This window comes from Porites lutea, chromosome 9 (genome assembly GCF_958299795.1).
Source record: "Porites lutea chromosome 9, jaPorLute2.1, whole genome shotgun sequence".
Taxonomy (NCBI): Eukaryota; Metazoa; Cnidaria; class Anthozoa; order Scleractinia; family Poritidae; genus Porites; species Porites lutea.
Genome location: NC_133209.1, coordinates 25645689 through 25666956, shown reverse-complemented (window position 1 = coordinate 25666956; position 21268 = coordinate 25645689). Strand labels below are relative to the sequence as shown.

The 21268-nt window shown below is 37.7% G+C and overlaps 1 protein-coding gene across 1 annotated transcript; it reads right to left on the bottom strand.

The window, feature by feature from the left end:
* Window positions 1–217: 217 nt before the first annotated feature.
* Window positions 218–20613, bottom strand: LOC140949108 (uncharacterized). The gene is made up of 7 exons (XM_073398345.1): window positions 20356–20613; window positions 16825–17084; window positions 15385–15563; window positions 14276–14609; window positions 4999–5241; window positions 1395–1573; window positions 218–728 (listed from the first exon to the last, which is right to left on the bottom strand). The coding sequence occupies exons 2-7, from the start codon at window positions 16946–16948 to the stop codon at window positions 450–452; spliced, it is 1338 nt and encodes a 445-aa protein (XP_073254446.1). The 5' UTR covers window positions 16949–17084; window positions 20356–20613; the 3' UTR covers window positions 218–449.
* Window positions 20614–21268: the final 655 nt, after the last annotated feature.

The window sequence follows — 21268 nt, the reverse complement described above, 5'->3', positions numbered from 1 at the left end:
TATAAAGATTCATTGGTGGTATTGCTTGGTACATCTAACTTTTTAAAGTAATGTAAAATGCGGCAAACTGGTACTCGAGAAAAATGTGACGCAAATAATTACTCTTTTATATAGTTTTTATTCAATACTTCAGTCGATCGCAGGGTGCGTCATATCAGCGATATCAATACAGCAAATGCGTAATGAAAGTTTTAGTACAAAGACCTTATTGCTGTAGAAAACACTAAAATCAACCAATGATTTTCAAAATTAGTTTGTTATAAAAGTCCTTTTAAAAAAACTGCGGAATAGCTCCGTAAATTCCTTAGAAGCAAAGATAAAACCAAAATAGATTTTTTGACTCGATCTTCAGTGGTTGACTTTCATTTTCCTTGCAGTGCCAGTGGAGGTGCAAATAAACCAATGATGGAAAATGGATGCTCATGATTATCCCAGAAATCTGAAATTTCCTAAACATAAGTTCCAAAGGCAGGATAACTATTGGAATTTCGTTGTGGGTGATGGAAAGCACTTGTGCGATTCCCTTGTATCACTCGATTTTGATGGTAAGCATTGTTCGTCAAAGATAAGGGTCTCTCGTGATTTGAAAACACCATAGACTGGTCTGTTGCTGTGTTAGAGTGTCCTTGAAATGGTTGGTAAGATGGGCAGTGAACTGGAAATGATGCGCAGGAGTTATAACTACTCCCGTCCCTTCTAAACTTTGCCCTTCTATTCTTGAACCAAATCTGTCAAACGAAACAGAAACAAGAAAAAATTTAATGTTACAGTATAGTGTGAAATGTTATTCAAAGCGAGTGTCTTATACTACTGACAAATTAATTGCTTTTGTAACTCAAGAAAGAAAAAATTAAATACTTGATTATCCTCTCCCCTTTGTGGGGCTTTTCAGGGATAATGAAGCAATTATTCAAATGGGACATAATAGGGTTAAGAATCCCAACTGGTAGGAGTCAAACCAGTTGGCTATTTACAAGGGTGGCCGAGGATTCGAACTTGGGCCTACCGAGAACAAATCCAGCTAGCGGTTAGGGCGGGACTTGAACTCGGGGCCTCCAGATTACAAGTCCAGCGCTCTAACCGCTCGGCCACGCTTCCTCCACAAAAGGAAAAAAAAATGCACTTTATTTGAGTGTCAATGTATTTAGCACGAAAGTGCTAATTGGGACACTATATTTTACGTCTCCTAATGGAGACGGGACCGCCATTTTACGTGGTCATCCGAGCCACGCGAAGGTCCAGCCGCTTGCAGTGCAAAGGAAGTACCTTCATTCCTCAGTTATTTTAAGACCCTGAGTATTGGTCCGGCCCCGGGAATCGAACCCGCGACCTCCCGCTCCACAGTCAAACACTCTACCGACTGAGCTAATCCTGCCGCAAGAGAAGAAATATACCTGTACTCTCGACTCGGGTAGATTTGTTAAGGAAGCAAGCTCTTCTCTCAGAGCCACATCAGGATATGGATTTCTAAGAAAGGTACTTTCCAAAACACGTAACTGACGACGATTGAAGGCAGTGCGCGTGCGCCGACACTGTGGAACAGAAGAGCCATGATGAGCCTCCAGTATGATATCTGAATCAAAGAAATAATGGCTTGATTAGCTTGATAACGTGCAAAGCTGGCAGAACTTGTGAATTTAGGGTTTGGTTTAATCAATTAAGACGCTTTTTTGTGCACTTTGTGCTCATTCCACAATTTGCTTGGGATCAGTAACTTTTAGGTTATAAACTTTAGTCATGAAGAAAACGTGGCGAAGAATAGTTGCATGTTTACAAGTGTTTAAGCATGCCGACTCTGTATAACATGGGTGGATGTTTTGCACAACTTTCCTCTAATAAGGTGAATCATGTACCTTAAACGAGAAATATAGATGTTTTTAACTAACTACTTCAGTATCAAAAACTGTTGCAAAAAACAATACAAAAACTGACCGTAAAGCATTGAAACGACGGTTCTCGCAGAACCTTCTCAAAGTGCATAGAAAATAAACAGAAGTAATTAAGGAAACCTAAGAACATACAAATGGCAACTTATATGATGTACCGTGACCTACAATGACAGCAAAACAGATCCGTGAATGTAACGTTGGGTGAAAGTTTATCCTTCGCCTAAGGTGCTAAAATTACAAACGATTCCTTATTCCTGTTTGCTATCTAAGAGAGTCTAGGAAGTGCTCGTTTAAAAATATAACATGGCTTTGTTTGCCATCTTTGCAAGTGTTAAGAGTATGAAGTGTATGAGTTTACGACTAAGTTTACAGGACATTTGGTTATTTGTGATAACTGCGATAAAAGCGGGCCAATGTCCATTATTCTTTTCACAAAGGAAGCTTCCTGGAGTATGTTAAACCATGCACTCCCTAGAATTCACAGTTCCTCCTCTGTGCTTTCGTTGAGTTTCTTCAGTGCTTGCAATGTGACTAAAGATCTAACCTCACTATCAGTCAGCAAATAACTAATACTTCAATTTCATGCATGTCGGCTCTATACAATCGTTGTCTTGATGGAATTTAGGTTATTTTCTTCAACGAGCCGTTTTATCCTTCTTTCATAGGTAAAACATTATGCTACTAATCAAATTTAACTTTGCTGCAATATATAAAAACATATATGGAGATATGAATATACAGAAAAGAGCGGAGAATGATCGAATACTACGATTGTCAGTTGTATTTAAATTCCATCGCATCAATTTTCGAGGAACCATTCTCAATAGCTAAACCCCAATTTTGTAATAGACAATGGTATTATTTGCCTTAGCTCGTTTTCCTTGCAATATATAGACATACATGTTTATGGGCATATAAATGTACAGAAAATGGCAGACAAGGATGTATAGTTACAACTATAAATCGAGATGCTTCAATGTATAGTTGTATTAAAATTCTACCTCATAAAATTTCGTCGTGAAGCTATTCTCAATAGCTACATCCCCGATTTTTAAGTCGATAATTATAACTTTTCTCAGTCCGTTGTCCTTGTAAATGCTTGTACTATGTAAAGAGATACAGTATGTGGATGTCTAAATATACAAAAAAGAGCGAAGAATGCGGCCAAATGCTTTGATTTATAGTTTTGTTAAAATTCCATCTCATAAATTTTCGTGAAGCCATTCCTAATAACTACACCCCAAGTTTCAAATGGACAATGCCATTATTTGACTTAGTTGTCGTTGAAAAGGCTTGCTTCTGCAAAAACCGTTGATTCAGTTTGTCTGTAACTAATGCGACCCGAGGCATCCAGCATAGCGACAAGTGTTGTTTCTACATGTCTTCTTGAAAAATAGTACCTCTTAAGTCAGTCTGAGTCGAATTTGTCTATAGATTGTGTACTGGATATTCAACTAGAAATATAAAGGTATACATGTACTGTATATCTTTGTTAGACTAAGCCATGTAACCTACATTCATTATTTAAGCACATTTCGAATTAACCAACTGACCACTTTTATTTATATAGCACACATGGCGCCGATTTCAATCCTAAGCTGGTTTTTCAAAATTTCCGTGTCAGTAGAATTGCGATAGCTCAGGGATACGAGAAATTGCTCAAGTTCAAAATTCCCAAATACTGAAGATTTGTTTTGGTTAGAGTTAGCATGAGGTTGGACTTGGTTATTTGTACACTTGCTTGACATGGCTTCCATCGTTATTTATTAATGGCCAATCTTCACCTGTCTCGTTCTACCGAGTAATTTTCTTTAAAAGAATTAATTTATTCTACTCAGTTTTTATGATGTGACCGAAACTCCGTTAGTGAAGCTCATTTCTCCTTCACACGCGAACAGTTCTTAACTACACTAAGCAAAGGTAGTCGCTCTTCAGTAGTCAGCCCAGCTCTTTCTATACCTAGACATCCAAACCCTTACATCATGTTTGTACACTGTTTTTGTCTGTTGCCGCATTTAGTGGAAAGCCTCAAACGGTTCCGTTTGTCTTGTCAACTGATGGATTAAAACTTCATTTATCTTACTGGGAGGTAAAGACTGGTTTTATTGGCAAAGCAATCCAATGACAGGTGGTTACTCAATCGCAAGAATGAAGAATTGAAATAATTGTTTCGTTTCCTACAAGTAAAACAGTTCTTCCGCGCTAGAACATTAATCCGTGGCATTACAACTAACAGTACCCTTAAAGCTCAATAATTATATAAATGAACGTTAAATGGTTTTAAGAATACCCTTGTTAAACCTAAACGAGACTAAAGGAGTGATCATTTTGACTGAGAAACGTAAAGACTCGGCGTTGGTTACAGGCGAAGTGTTGGAATTTATCCTGATGCATGTTTGTGGTATTCTAGAATTTTGAGTGTTGAAATGTAGAGGAAAGATTTGGACTTTTGTCCGTTTTAAAATAACGACAGTAACTTACATGTGTACTGACCTCTGCAGTGGACAAATTCAATATTGTGACTGAGAGTCATCGATGACAAGAAAAGCTTCAAGTTGATGTTCATTGACCAAATCTTGTAGCGATTTAGCAGTACCCCATTTGGTTACATCCACCACTCGCATGGTATTACGTCTGTATTTTCAGTTACTAGTCTAGACTTTTTAACACAAAAATCTACACAAACGGAGTACACACAATCGGCCTAATTTAACCAACTTACACCATAGTTTACTAGTAAGGGTTACTATGTTATGAAACATATCAACTGATGTTACCTAAATCATTTTTATTTTCAAAAGAAATAGAAAGTGCGTCACATTAGAGAATCGTAGCTCAAACGTTTTGGAGATGGTCGGGAAAACAATTTACTAAATCAGTTTGTTACTTCAATTAGCTAGCATAGAAAGCGTCCTGCTAGGTGGGATAATGTTTAATCCTAACTACAATTACACCATTTTTAAATGTTATACCCAGCCCTGCAAGTGAAGGGATAGATTTCACTGAAACAAATTTCGATTGGCAGTTTTACAGAAACAAACCTCTTATGAAAGCTCACCGTAGACTCATACTGATAAAAGAATGGAAGGTGAGAGAGAAAAATGCAAACCTGCAAGATGTGCTGCCACGGAAAGTGCTTTTATCTTGGAAGGTGTTTCCACGGGACATTCTGATCCGCTCCTCTTTTTCTCAGGTTTCAACAAATTTTCTATCGTGAAAGAGGACGACTTTACGTTCGTTCCTCTTTGCGATCCTCCATTTGGGTCTGGAAACTCTATTTGATTCATTATTTGTTTCTTAAGACACTGTGCACTGTGCACGAAGTCTTCAACAGGCGCAAGTGTCAGTTTGACTTAGGACAGAACTTGCCAAATACGGGCATATAAACATCTGGTAATCTGTATTTACATTAAGTGTATATAACTTGGGTTATGAACACGGAAAATTATTTCTATCCTTCCTATTTCCGTCATCTGTACTCTAACAGAGTACAATAGCTTAGCTTATTTTATTTTATTTCAATTTCGCCATTCACATGCATCGTATGATTAATCAGACACCGTTCTTATCAGATGCAAACTTACCTCACCCAAACTTCTGGAATTTAGAAGCTTTGTTTTCCCTTTGTTTAGAACACTTCACAGTTTGTTGGCGTTTTGTGCAACTTTCGTTTGCAAGCTACAATTCTGACCACATGTTTTCAAGTAAGAGCTATAAAAAAATAAAATCATCTTTTAAAAACTATATAATTCGATTGCGTGCCTTGCAAAGCGATAACCCTCCCTACCCTGTATTGTTTAATATCCCCTGTAGTTCTAAAGAAAATTTTCTATCAGCTATAAAGGGTTAAATGGGAAATTGCTGATCAACTTAGTCAACTTAAAATCAATATACAAGCTTGTTGATAGTTTTTAAGAAGCCTAACGTAAATTTTACATTCTATGACCTCTTCAGTTTGTCAAAAATGATAAATTGAATTCCAATTGTGCACGACAACATGGCTTTTACGTGAGCCAGTTTTGTGGGGGAAAAAGTGGGACCAGTTTAATTCTGCTTAACTCGAACTTATGCATCTTATGTCGCTGAGGAAACGTAAATATATTTCCATATCCGTAAATACAAAACTTGCAGCTTATGGGTCGAGAACCAAGCGATTACTTTAGTATTCAGTGAGTATTCGATGTCTGCTCTCGTCTCCGACTCAATTAGTAGTTCTCTTTGTAAAGATGAATGCCCTTTTTACTGCCGATGACAAGTTGATTTAATTACTGTCACCAAGGCAGATGGTTTTTAATTAAACGACGATGTAAAAATACTGCCGCTAGTTTAAGCAGATAAGCTAAGCCACAATTACTTTGTTTAGAAGCCCATTAGAAATGTTATACCGATCTAAGTGTGTTAGTGAAAGATTAGCTTTGCAAAGCCGAAATCAAAACACGCCGGAGATAAAAGTCTCAAACCTAAACTACGACATAAGACTAGCAGGACAGTAAACACTCGCATAATTATATTGATATGTACATATGTTTCAATCATAACTATGTCTACTATATATATGTTCGATTCTTGGGCGCTCTTTGTAATATTTCTACGAAACAGTGCTTTGGGTGTGGCATTTAAAAGCTATCACGACCAAAGGACAGGAAGAGAAGGATTGGATTTATTTTATCACATTGCATAAGTTAAAACCAAATATTATGTTCGTTAAAAAATCCAAATCAGTCTATAATTGTAGCCTTCTTTGAAGCCCCAGCTGGATTTATCAACATGCCCGGTCACTCACTCGACGTCCACGGCATCTAATCTTCCACTATTGAGGTCGATCACATCTTGAGCCACTTTACTCTCGTCTTCCGAGCCAGTTTTTTCAATCGGCTCAGAATCGACTATTAGTCACTTTTACTCCTATTAAAAGCAGAAACAAAGTGATTAGCCTGCGTAGCAGGCGCTTGGAAGTAGTGAGCAAAAAAAAAAAAAACGGGCACGCACCCCTCGTGTGCGCACGTTTTCTCTTTCACCCACTACTTCCAAGCGCCTGAGACGCAGGCTACAAAGTGATATGTGTCTTATCGCTAGCACTAGCGCTCTTTTATATCAAACTCGACATTTGCTTTTTGGTGTTAAGAACCTTTATGCTAAGGCTAATAAGACTTGTGTTTCCTTTTTCCCTTATGCCGTGGATACCACTCTTTTTTGCGTATCAAATTGTGTTTTTCATGCGCTTGTTTCATGGCACACCGGCTTCTCCTTGTACAAAAAATTTATGATATTTGGCTATACTGTGGACAAGGAAGGCATTTTTAAGGCCTAAAAAGAGGTTCGCTGATGTAGCTTTTTATCTAAGGCTTAATAGGGTTTTGTAAATAATATTTCGTGACCTATCGATTGTTGTATTTCAAACACATGTTTCTTGTATGCGACTTGTTTACGTTAAAACGCTCAAAGCAGTGGCGACAAGACCTCGATGAATGTTTTTGGGTTAGCAGACTTTTATGCTGAACAAAGAGACCTTTGAGGTCAACTGATTTAAGTTCAACCAATTATTAACATAACATAGTTGATCAGGTTTGAACTTGAATAATACTTTTCAATCATGAAAAATCCCGTTTCACTTGTCATTTTTTGTGAAAGTGCGAGTCCTATAAAAGTGACTGATTTACAACAAAACTAAGGTAACAAAGAAGGTTTCGTTAGGTCATCAACGCTTCAAAAATATTTAAGATTCTTTAGCAAAAGAAAATATTATTCATCCACTCAACATGCGGATTTTGATGGATGGTTTTTTAATTTTCGGTGGCAAGCAATTATATTAAACGCCGGATGATGTTGTCGGGTAGCATCGTGTGAGGAAATAACTTGCTTTCGTCAAAAACATTTATTCCATTATCCGGTTCCAAAAATAGCGGCTTGCAGTAAGGTACTGTCGCGTTGAAGGACCCTACAACTAGTTTCCTGTATACTAAATCCATACATCTTTCAATGTTGTGACGTCCTTAGTTATTCCAGTCAGGTTTTCTTGACAGTTAAACGGTTTTCCCGTTACGTGATTATCAGTAGGTTGTTGATCTGAACAAGGGCCCGGTCTTCAATACCTGTACCAAAGTTTAAACTCCGGGTTAAGCCGAATTTTAATGAAAGGTTTCTCGTCTAGAAACATGTAACTGGAGCTGATAAAATATTCTTGACCATTTTCTTGGAGACCTAGTCACAGAAACATATGATTCTCTTCCCTGAAATATCTATACTAGGGACCTGGTTGAATGCAATGTGAATTAAAATTGTTTACCAGGACTAGCGCTATTCCGCTTTTCAGAAATTGGGCCGGGTCTTACAACGACAACGCCTACTCCATGTGTTTTTGTAATCCCCTTTTTGACTTCTATTTTTATAGAAACTGGTATTACTATTGTAGTGGCTTAAACCTACACAGTTTTACACGCCTCAGAACTAATTATAAATTCAGTCGTATAGTGATGTACTAACACGCAATTTTAAAAAGGGTAAAATTATAGTAAATGTATGAGGGAAATCAAGGGGAAATTGATTTTGGTTCGAGTTAGCGGGAGGTTCGAACTATCGGGAGTTAACCGTACCGTCACAACCACTCAGTGCTGTTGTTGCTGTTGGTGCAAAGATATGTCGGCGGGGCGGAAACCATATGCATGACATGCAAGGTGTAGATCCAGACCGTTTACCATCGTATTATGTTGAACGTAACGGTTAAATTTTAGGCATTAAGATTCTAAGGTTATAATTTACAAACTTCCGGAGTTGTCGCATGGTTTGGTCCTTGGAACCTCCCAGAAGCTAAAGGCTCAGACCAAATGATTCTCTTTTTTCTGCTACTGCTGCTGCTACTGCGACTACTCCTTTCCGGCTTTAAGAAATTAAGAAGGGGCCTGGTTTACCTGCCTAAGATAAAAAGTTCACACACAACTGCCTTCTAGGATGCTGTAAATTAAGACTGCCAGTTTTCCTTTTTAAATTAAGTATCGCCAATATTTAGAGGACTCGTTCTTTTTAATTCCTTTGATATTATGGATCTATTAACCAACCAGTTTGCTGTATATTTATTTCCAACCTCTTTGAGACAATTTTTCCACAGATCATTGAAAACTGAAATTATCATGGCATTGATTATGGTCATTAAGTATAAAGAATGTATTTAGACCAAGATACGACAAATAGTTCTCCCAGCCCTCTAATATCTGCGATCTCTGGGTCAGTTCCAGTGCTGGTTTACATATTTTCCCACCCATGGCTGTTCTCATCTCCTCAGTGATTTTTCGAAGAATTTTTTTAATTTTTCGGGACTCGGCGTAAATAGTAACTAGCGCTTTTAACAGTTTAACTGCGGTTCCCCCGCGTATCTCTCAGCATCCTTGAATACTGATTTTAAATTTCTGTCTTCCTTTTTCTTCTGAAAAGAATTCATCAATTAAATATGTTCATCCACTAAGAGTTAAAGAAGTGGGGCGGGGCCACCTTAAGGCAGTAACCTTGTCAGCCCGTCAAGATCTCTTAAAGTTTTAATTGGCCTCGTCCAGATGACCCAAATTCTTTTCTCTTTCTTAGTTAGCGGCCTCCTCGATGACTTTATCGTCAAGATGTTGAGTTTTTTGAAGTTTACTCAGAAACGTATGATGGTCATGGTCACCGATGAGACGAATATTGTTTGATGTTGATGTGGATGATGTGCATGATGATGATGATGATGATTATTATTATTATCGTTTCAATGTCAAAGTCAAGGCTCCCATTGACATTGGAACTGTTGAAGGAACTGTCCACTGGGACTTTTGATTTATTTTTACATTTCTTTGTGATTTTAGGAATTTTTATATTTAGTGTCACTTAAATTTGCATATTGACGTTAAAACTACTGCTGAAGGAGCCATCCTCTAGAATTCTTGATTCAGTTTCTATTTTGCTGTATAATAATTTTCTTGGAATTTCTATATACTTACTTTTGTTCATTTAAATTATTTTTTCTAGGCATTTGTGTGAAAAAATTTACATTGGTTTAGAAATATATTTTATTTTCCATGAAATTCTTTACTGCTTTCTTTGTAGGTTTTATGAAAAATTGATTAAGTTGATTTTGCATTTCTGCATTTATTATTATTATTTTCATCATCATTATCATCATCATCATCATCATCATCATCATCATCATCATCATCATCATCATCATCATTATTATCGTTATCTTTTTTGCGAGGTGGAAAAGAATGCTTTCCTCCACTTTCCGAGGTAGCTTATTCTGTGGTAATTTAAAAAACCTGTTGTTATTTTTATAATCTCAGTCGTAAATTGTAATGAACCAACCCTGTCGCATTTTGAGATAGCTCTAACCTATCTAATCGTAATAAACGCCGGTTAAAAAAAATAAGATTCCATACGGGAACAATGGCAAAAGTGCCTGTTATTTAATGGTGTATGTGTTTGTCCCGTGGGTCTTATTAGTAATTGTGTCATTAGAAATATCTGTCCATCAAAAGATCTTACGTTTTGGTCATCACTCGAGTCGTGAACAAACAACCTCGGCACATTGCTTCGCGGCATCATAGTGGATTAGCCTGTGCCAAGCGCTCAGTTAGTGAGGTGCAGGCGAATAGGTTTGTGAGTTGTGTGTGGTGTATATGTCATGGTTCAATTTTATCCTTTGTTTTAAATTCTATTTCCTTTAGTTTGGGGCTATGGTAATGTATGATAATGAGTTTAAATCAAAGAGAAATAAAATTTAAACCAAAGATAAATTTGAACCACAACATATATATAAAACAAGTGGAGCGACTGTTTTTGATGGTAACGCGAAAAACAAGATAAACTAGTTGAATGAAAAAAGTTCTTTGATTCTATAGCGATTTAAAGTGCCGATTTGAAAAAGGAATTTATTTTCTAGATTTTGTGAGGCTTTCTGTGGTGTAGGGAGACTCCCTATAACGGTCTATACAGAGAGGCTACCCCCGAAAGGAGTACCTTTTTCAGCCTTCAGGTGTGTGAAATGGTAGGGGGTTTCATGATTTGAAGTATATAGAGCGGTTTTCACTTGAGTGTCGAAAAGTAATTGGTCTTGCACTTTCTACACGATGCGATTGGCTTAAAAGATTCGCGCCACCTTTTTATCCAATCAGAAGTAAAACCAAAGCCAATTGTGACGCGCTCGCATGCATTTTCCCGCGCTTTGCGTCAGCCACATGTAATTACTTCGAGTTTTGATTGGTTCAATGTATTGTCTGTGTCCTATGTGATTGGCCAGAGTAATTACTTTGGTTTTGGTTTTACGACACTCAAACGAAAACCACTCTAAAAGGGTAAGGGAATATGTCATTTCGGTACGTAAAAGGACCTAAAAGGGCCAAAAGACACTCTTTATGGCTGTTAAAAGGGATGCAGCACTCCAACTGCTAGGTATGAGAAAGGGGTATCATTTGTCAGTAGAAGGTAAACGAAAGGGGTAGCATTTCTGTCAAAAATGGTATACTGTATAAAAGGGTAATAGGTTGGACCTCAGGGCGGAGCCTACGGGTATAAGACTTTGTGGAGTGCCCTCTCCCAATGGGATGTGCCCTTGAATGGCTCGGAGGGTTCAGCTGGCTCGTGACCAGCCTTTTGCGTCGCCGGTTCCTCTTTTTACGGTGGTAAATTGAATTTGTTAACCCGGTTGATACAGGGGTGTAGCCAGAAGAGCATGTTAAGAGGCTTCAGAACCCACCCCCCCCCCCCACCCCCCACCTTCCCCCCGCCTTGTCTCTACGTATAAAGACGATGGCGTGGGAGGGGAGGGTCGCTGCCCTGTCACTCTTCCCTTGCTCCGGGCTGTGTTGGGTGTGCTCTTACATTTGCTGGGAAAATCTTGTGTATCTGGATTTTCCTATCTTTATAAACGGCCACTCCTGAGGCCAAATTCATCCCAAAATTGAATTTTCATTATCTGGTATCTCCACAATCAGAGCTCACCCAAAGTGGGACTCCTCCAACATCAACAATTGATTTATGAAGCATAAATTAACTTTATTAACCCAGTTACATGAGTGTACCCAGAGGGGAAGTTTAAGGGGCCTCCGACTCCCCGCCTTGTCTCGTTGTATAAAGACGATGTCCACTCAGCGGGAGCCTTTCCTTTCACCAGAATATTCACATCGATGCTGTCGTTGACAAGCACTTGTGCTTGTTGTTTGTTAACGCATTACCGTTGGCAGACTGAGAATTAATGAAAATCATAGGAAAAACACTAAGAAATTGTTGTTAGTGACATGCGTACGCCTTCAAATTACTGTATAATGTAACTTTCATGAGTTACTAATATCGGTTAAGTTGGAAGCTCAGGCCTCTGATAAAAATTCAAATTTTGAAGTTTCATTTCCCAACCGAAGCAACACCACCGTTGCGTTTGAAACTTTGAAAACTGTTTTTTTAAAATTTCCTTTTAGTTCACTCTCTTTCCCCTTTCGGCAACTGGTAAATCATGCATATCTTCTACGTCATCTTTATTTCAATGTTTTACTCCCTTCTTCACTTTACTTCTGTCGCCTTCATTCACTTCCTCCTTCAGTCTCTTGCCTTCCTGCCTCTGTCTATTTAATTTTTTTTCTCGAAGCGGAACTTCTCTTATCGCACTTCTTCACCTCACTTCTCTTTATTTCAGTCTTCGTTGCAGTCTCTCTTTAACATTCCTTTCCTTTTTTCATCACTCCCATTCCCTTAATCTCTTTTTATCGCTTTTACCCACTATTCTTCGATCAGTGCCTTTTAAATCTTAACTTTCGATCTCCTTTCTTTATCTTTTTTACTTTTACTTCTTCAACCTTTATGGCTATATCCTTTTCCCCTTTTCTTTACTCTCTCTTCTTCATCGCAACTTATTTAATTTCTCTGTTTTATAGCTGGCTTTATTGCTTGGCTTAATCTATTTGCCTCTCTATTCTCTAAGAGAGTCTCCCCCACCCCGACGGGAAGTTTCTGTTTTAAGCAAGGGTAATCAAGAAAGAAGAAAGGCAAAGGTCTGTGTGTGATACTTTTGACTTAAGTGAAATTTTAATTCTACTATAAATTAAAACCTTCATATTACTAAAAAGTGATTTTTTAATATTTTCTACATCACGTCCTACTTGTAATTCACATGCTAACAAGACAGTTAACACTGAGTAAAAAGTTCTTTTTATTCATGTACGATAATGTGCTATATACAGGGAGTTTTGTGACACAATCTTCTTCCAAACCGATCTTTAGGACTCCTCCGTCGTAATTAAGTTATGATAATATCATAGTGAATGCATTCAAATTTTAATCCATGTACCAACATTAAAGGACTCAGTTATGCTATCAATCGTAGTTAGAAAGATGACAAGTTGGGTGTGATGACTTTGTCATTCGTAGGTTCGGTATCCAGCTTTTTGTGTCTCAATGTGCCCGCGATTCTCTCATCAAGACACCCCGGCTGGAGATCGACCTAGCCTTTGTTGTTAACTGAATTGGTGAACATCGTTGTTGTTCTGCGAAGATGTTATTACTGCCTCTGATGATAAATTTTTCGTTGTTCGTGTTGGGCGAGACATTTCTCCATTTTTGTTAGATTAAGTGATATTTCTCTTATTTCAGTTCAGCTTTGTGTACCCGCATCGCTATGTTAGCTATTATGACCAGATTTCACTCTAGCTTTTAATTTTATCTTGAATCTCTAGAAATACTTTGAGCACTATATTGTGTGCGGATTTGATAAATTGTCTAGCTCTCAGGGAATTCTTATCTTAATCCGAAACCAGATTGCTGCCCTTAATCCAAAAACTAGACATTCAAGATGAAATTTCAAAAAAGGTCGGAGGATTTAGCGTTTCCTAAACGTCGTTAGCACACTCTTAGGTAACTATTTGGTTGAATTGTGAAATAATCTACCTAAACCACACGACTACAACACACAAGACTACAACACACAATTTATCTCACTTGAGAAGTGTACAAATTTTACCATCCTGGAGGGTCACATCGGCGACCGATTGAGTTTATTAACTTATTAGTTCTCAGTTGCCAAATATTTACAAACAATGAGGTGTGTTTATTTTGGCTTTTAAGATATTTTACATCTTCAATATTGATTATGACAATCCCCTATCCATTTTCACTAAGTTGTTGCTCAATACGATTTTATAACTCAGCTTTTCTTTGGTGAAAGTTTTTTAAATGCCAAACTTACAATGTAAGTTAGTTTTTCCTTTTTCAAATAACTACTGTGAAAAAGGTTAACTGGAATTTAGTGTCAGTGGGTGTGTAACATCTATATACACAAAAAGACATACACAGCATTTTTTACTCAAGTTAACCAAATCCCGACCGCCCATACACCAACTGTTAAAGAGATAAAGCCACTGGCAGTCAATTTAAATGTTTTTTAGTGTCCGTATTTTCATAACACGCCGTGCATGCAGACCAAGCCCTTTTTGTACTTTCAGAGTATGAAGGCATACACGCGCAAGGACTTGAGGTATACAACGGCACAGATGGCCAGGAGTATTGTCCGAAATTGCTTGGAGCTGAAACAGCACTCCCTGGTCCAAATGGCAAGCTACCGGCTGCATAAAAATGTTGTGGGCTCCAAGGCGGAGTATCTTGACTGTTATAGTGACGTTCCATCGCTTTGTTTTCCATCTCGGCCGTATTTAATTCCTCGCCGTCTTTCATTTGCTTCCTGTATTTAGCTCTTCGGTTTTTAAACCACACCTGAAATTTAATAATGGAGTATTAATCACTAATCGCTCTTACAACACCGACCCTGTCAGAAACCCTTTTTTCGCTTGCTCGATTTTGGCAAGAAAGGCTCTACGTGATATCTTTGTTGGACATGCGCTGCATGCTGCTGGGATACAGTTTCGAACCCAGTCCTAAAAGCCCTGCGCTTGGTACAGCAGGCTCATTTATGACCATCGGTTTATCAATAATGACTCACACTAGAAAAACCGGTTTGACGCGCCCAGACGTTTTGGCTTTAACGCAATTCAGGCAAAGCCTCATTTTCTCTTCCTCGATCAAGAAGACGGAGGAGGCTCTACAAATAACAGAATCATCTTTATGCGCCGTTAGTTTCATGGCATGGCACTGTGTAAATCGGTTTATTCGGCACTAACATTTTTTATTATTATTATTTACGCCGGCTCGTTAGCTGTTTTACTCGTCTTGGAAAAGAGGCATAACATTAACGCTTTGTTTTATGTGGCTTTCTACTTCTTTTGGACTGGATGTTAACTTATAAGCATACTCGTGAAGATGCTCCAGTTTTCCCAAATGCTATTTCAAGTCCCTTAAAGATTAATATTTTCTTATCTAAGGGTGAAGGCGATCATTGCTTTGGTCAACGAATTTAAATGTTATCCTCTTTTAGCTAGTCTTCCGCACATAAGCAGATAGATATATCTTTTGCATTGACTCTACCCGAATTTGAAATTATTCAGGTTGTAATAACTAAGCACTTTTTGCTAATACAGTTACTTCCATTTACCTGAATTCTTGATTCTGGAATGTTAATATAGGCAGCCAATTGCTCTCTCATTACTACATCCGGGTAATGTGTCTTGGAGAAAGTGTTTTCCAGTATTTGAAGCTGTTGATGAGTAAACGCGGTGCGCGTGCGTCGGTGTTTTCCTCTTGATGATCCATAATGCACTTCAAGTATGATATCTAGAAAAAAAATCAGACACATTCTATTCATCTGATAAAGTTAGAAAACTTCCAGTCCACCTGAAAATTGTGTAATGCTTTTCACGCAAACGCTCTTAGAGTTTTGTCGCGCGTTAACGCGTCGAAAGTTCCAGTCAGGATTCTAAACTAATTCGCAGGCACTGCTCGGGCGCTCTTAACCCACTGAACTACGTTGGCACTCGTGAATTAACAGAGCTTAAAACCTCACCATCTTTTCTACTTTTCAATTGTCTAAGTTGAATTTCGAGGTTCGTAATTCATAGTGTTTAAATTAAGGCAAAGGTGAGCAAGGTAGCAAAGGAAGGTACATGGGTTGGTCAAGGACAAACTCATCCTGTTATTAAAGTAGGGAGCAAACAAATTTTTTATTATTATTTTTCAGTTTTACCTCCTTAAATTTCATTTGGACTAAGGCGTTTATCCTATCCTTAGCAAGCCAGAACATTTTCCTGAGCAGCTGTGTCCGTCTATTTCACGCTCTCTTTTTAAAGTTATAAACGGAAGCTGGGCTCGGCTCGGTCTAGGGTAGTAGCTTGAACGCATGTACACATAGTCGAGCCCTGGTCTCACTTTGAGAATAGTTTATTTTGTTTGGAAAATGCCTTGTCTCTTGATATATTTTGTCTGTTTTGACCAAAGGGTAATAAACGTAAACAGAAGCAACTCTTATGCTTCAAGTGGTGGTTACCAGGAGTTGAAATAGCGTAGCAAAAAGTATTTTGCTTTTCAATGAAGTAAAATCACTGCTTTATTTTCTTTCAGTTACGAGAGCTTATTCTACAGAGGTCCCTATCATGCGTTGAAGTAACAACGAATCTACCGTTTCTAGGTAGATACAGAGTGTTTTAGCATGCTACACAAGTTTTCAGTCAAATCTTTTTTTGAAAGTTAAGCGATCTCCAGCCTGAGCGCCAAATAATTACGACACTGTAAATTCAAAAATCGAAAACGCAAACCAAAACAACAACAAACGAACAATCTTGAGCAGAAAATGTCTTGATCGTATGTTACAGTAAATCCATTGTAAAAAGATGCTCTACTAAGGCAAATTTCGAGCAAGACTGACAAGCACGGGTGGTTCTGTTGACTAGATCAATGAACGATTTTTTTAAGCATAAGTAAGTATAGATGACCTTTTGGGTTCGACATTGCTAATGTTTTTAAAGGCAAAGAAAGTTCTGGCTTGCACTTTAATATATACAGAGTGTATTCTGTTATACTTATATCACATGCTACATACCAGCTAATCGCTCAGCCAGTGTTAACGCCCGATCCGCTGAGCGAGGCTCCTCTGTTGAGTCGCATTTATCAGGTTTAAGGATGTTATCTATAGAAAATGACGAAGAGCTCAAATCTGATTCCATCTTGCACGCTATTGTCTGTATTTGCGGGCCGTCTTTGATATGCTTGTTATCAGTTGTCTAACCTGCCTCAAGCTTTAAGTGGAGAACCTGTGTTTATTTCCTCCTCTTAAAATCCTCTTGTTTTCTGTTCAATATTCTACGAAAAATATAACAGTACATTAATTTCAATTATTTATCGCTCACTTTTCTAGGCGATCTGCCCACCAAAAAGTTGAAAATATCGTATAGTCTACTATTCTGTGTTCTATGCATAACGTGTTGTCGTTTTTTGGCCTTATGAGAAACCACTGCGAACTGATACAATTTTAGTGAGACTTTAATCAGTCGCGGTAGACAACTACAGCTATAAACAATATATTCCTAGGTTCTACAGCTATATAAATTACTCTACACCCTTAAGAATATTTAGTTCTTATGCATACGTATTTTTGGTATCTCGAATTGAAAAACATGGAAGCTTGGGTTACCACACCTTCTCTGTACCAAAAAGGGTTGCGACGGATTGAATAGAATTAATTGAAAAGATTGTAAGTAGATTTGCTTCGCCCTTTACTTTCGTTTTTCAGCTAAAGTGATCAATCGTCAATAAGGCCAGAATAGTGAATCCTATAATGAGCTCATAAGCAAGCAGACTGAGAAAGAGAAGAAGGTACATTGAAAGTCTAATTTATGTTGCATCCAGGCTCTTTTCACTAACCGATGCCCTTTTAAATACCTTTGTGTTCCAGTTGCAAAACCTTTGCATTTTGATGTGAAACCACCTAAATTTCATTCAGAAGCTTAAATGTTTCTCTCCATTGTCACATCCATAATTCTGTTTCGACTTGATAAAGGGCACAGAAGGATATTAACACGTAATCCATATGAGCTTCGTAATAAAGCGCAAGGATGCCGAGAAGGATTTTTTTTAATTTGCTCTCTTGAAGCTGCTCATTTCCGAATAGAAAACCCAGCCATGGGGTTAAACAAATCGCGCTTTTGAAAGCCAGCCTCTGTACTATGTACCCTAAACCAGGTTTATCATAAAGTACACACCTTTATCTATGTGTAATGCCGATAGTTTACTCAAGATATTCGCCGAAGACACTGATTGATGTTGACCTAATTGCAGCCAAGCAGACCTCCTAGGAAGGGGCTTTTGTAATGCGTACAACCGGGAAAAGAGTAATTAATTAAATAAGAAACTGTGATCATCCGAGATCATATGCATAGTGTGTTTTCAAAACCATTTTTACATAAATGTTACGTGACAAACTGCATGAAACTTAACCAGCTGGACAAGAGACAAAATATTTAATTCATTTTCTGACCAACACGTTAATGTAACTGAAAATAAGCGCTAGATTTTTAAGATCATCATCTTGTAAAATAAGAAACTAGCCAGGAAAATAGAGAATGCGGTTCTGCTGTAAATCGTTAAGTAAGGAAATATACAACTTCCGTCTTCTTTAGTTTTGCAGCCGGGCTGCGTAAGTCAGTGAGATGATTAGACTTTGATTTAGATGTAATAAGGAAAAATATTGTCTTGTTCGTAAACTAGGTGCATGGCTGGAGACAATAATCCTTTTTGAATTTCCTTTCAGTTGGTGTTGTTATTCACTTTCGGTTTTACGATATCCTTTTAGTTGTAAACGCTCAAGAAGCCCTTATAAAATCAGCTAAAACCTACAAATTCTCGACAAGAATTTACATTTTCTTTTTTCAAAGAAATAGTTCACTCTTTAAATCGTGATTGTGAGGACATGTATGATTCAAAAAACCGGCATTAAGCAAAGTACATGTTTTCCACGACAATATTTCCGTCGTGGGCGATATTTAGGCTAAGAGTTTTTTGAGAATTCTCTTTTTTTTTTCCATCTTTACACTATTCCAGTTACCGGCCTACTTGATTTGGTTTCCCGTAACTGAAAAGGTTTTGTACTGTAAGGTGCGTTTGTGTTCAACTTTGAAAACCCGAATACTGGTCCGAAATCTATTCTGCTTGGTAAAATAAGCAATCACTGCGCATATCTTCCAACAATCAGTATAATACCTTAACACTACTTTAAATCTGGACGTTTAACAGTTTGAATTCTAGAATTCTAGTCCGAAAGTAATTTGAAATTATAGTTAGAGGCCACAACCATTACCGAAGCTGTTAACAGTGGTGAAAAAGGTAAAAAGATCAGATCCAGCTAAAAAAAATTTAGTCGACACTCTCTTAACGGACACCTTTTACAAGACGGACACCTAGAATTGGTCCCTGCCCTTCTTTACCCCCTTTATTTGACTCTCTACAGGGGGACATTTCTCTCAGAAGGACACCTAGTGCTGGTCCTTAAGGTGTCCACCTTAGAGAGTGTTACTGTAAACATTTTTGCACTGGATTCTTATCGGAAATGGATGGTACCCGGAAAACAATGCTCAGGCAAAGGTTGGAGCTTCACTGACCTAATGTCGCGGTTCATGCATGTATACCGGATTCACTCCTTCATGGCATAAGTCATGTTGGTGAATAATCTCTCTAGGACGCCAAATATGAAAGCTGACTTCGTCATTTACCACAATACAAAGCTTTTTCCGTTCCCAGCCAACAACAACACACTTGATCCTTCTTAGGCTTCCTTGTGTTTAACTAAATCGCTTTACAGTATTTTTGGACCTGTATTTCTTGGTAATCCTATATTTTTGTCACGCTATGTTTGTGCTAGTACGTTGTGTCGAACAAAATTAGCTTTTTTGTTGGATTGTTTTTAAGGCCCATCAGTAAACTTTACTAATTGTCTTTATTCTTTGAGAGTGAAGTCCGAATTTCCCTTTATCGTGTTTTACGTAATAGCAACATTGAAGCTTCGGATAAAGTCCGACACGGATTTTTTCGCAAATTCTAGCTAAAACGCCTTTTTATATCATTTGTTCGTTTTTCAAGATGAGAGCTTTTTCACTACGAACGGTTTGATCGACGAAAGGAAAATCTTAAAATAATCAAACGTCCACAAAGTTACCTTTTTTAATGAGGTTGATGTCGTCTTTGATTTTTTGGTCTTGTGCGACAACTGCGGGTTTTTTTATCTCCGCAAACTATAGCGGATATCTCAAGCCTTATAATGTTTAAAGTGAACGTACTACATGAATATACGGTTGATAACGTGTAATCAGGCCGTTATTATAGTTTACTCCCAGAAGAAATCAATTTATGGGATATTTCCTTGAGTCAAAATTTGTAATCAGTTTAGATTACTGCAGTGATGTTTGTTATTATTATTATTATTGTTATCTTCCATTGATAATAAATTGAAATTGTTTTAGAAAAGTTAAAGTTGTTTTGAAAAAGTAATATTAAAAAATGGTGAAAAAGTTAGAAGTAGTCGAGGAAGAGTGCGGAAGTTTCGTAATGAAAAAGTGCAAAAATCATTAAAAGTTTGTACCTGTTCCTGTTGAAAAATTAAGAGAGCTTTCTACCTTTCCCTGACTTCTGGCTTACCTTGACTGTCTCCTGTTAGACTTGGCAGTGAATTAAGTCATTCGCCTTCCCGTAGTATAATATATGCGTGATGGCTTGTTTGTTTAGTATTGTACGAGTAACTAGCGTGTTGAGCTCATTCCTAAAGCCTAAATCTGTCACTCTTTACGGAACTCGCTAATCCTGTCTAGTCATGCGTTATTCTTTGATGCTGACATTTCTTTTCTATCGTCTTAATAAACTTCCAGTCTCTCAGAGCATCATCAAAATCCACTCGGTGGCGTTAATTTTTCAATGAATTCCTTAAAACACAGAATGTAAATTTGTGTGTTAACGTGAATATGTTTTCATAAGGCCTGTGATTTAACGGAGAGGAGCGTGTTTTTGAAGGGATAATACTTATAGCGTATTAGCATTAGTGTTATATATTTATACGGACTGTCGGATGAAAATGACTTAAAGCGATTTTTCTTTAGCGGACTATGACTAGAGATTGACAAGGGTAGTCAAACATGCGATGGTTTGTTTCTTACATAAAGCTTGTAACTCGCACAAAAAGAGGTGAAAGCTGCAAGTTAGTAAAAACTGTTGCTTACGTTAGTTCAAACAAAGAGACAATCACTTTTGCAGTTGATGTGCTGAGTGTTTTAGCGTTAAACAAATAATGGTGTAATAGGTACTTAGTCTGTAGATTAAATTTTAATAAAAAGATTAAGGTATTGCATTTTGGAGGATAATGTCAAGATAACAGAGATGAAATGTACATGTCTGTGCGTTGCTTTCAGACTTCCCTCTTCTCCCAGCCTGTGACTCTAAACTCGATTTGAAAGCCCTTTCCTGAAAACTGTACACAGAAATTCGTGTTCAAGAAATGCTTA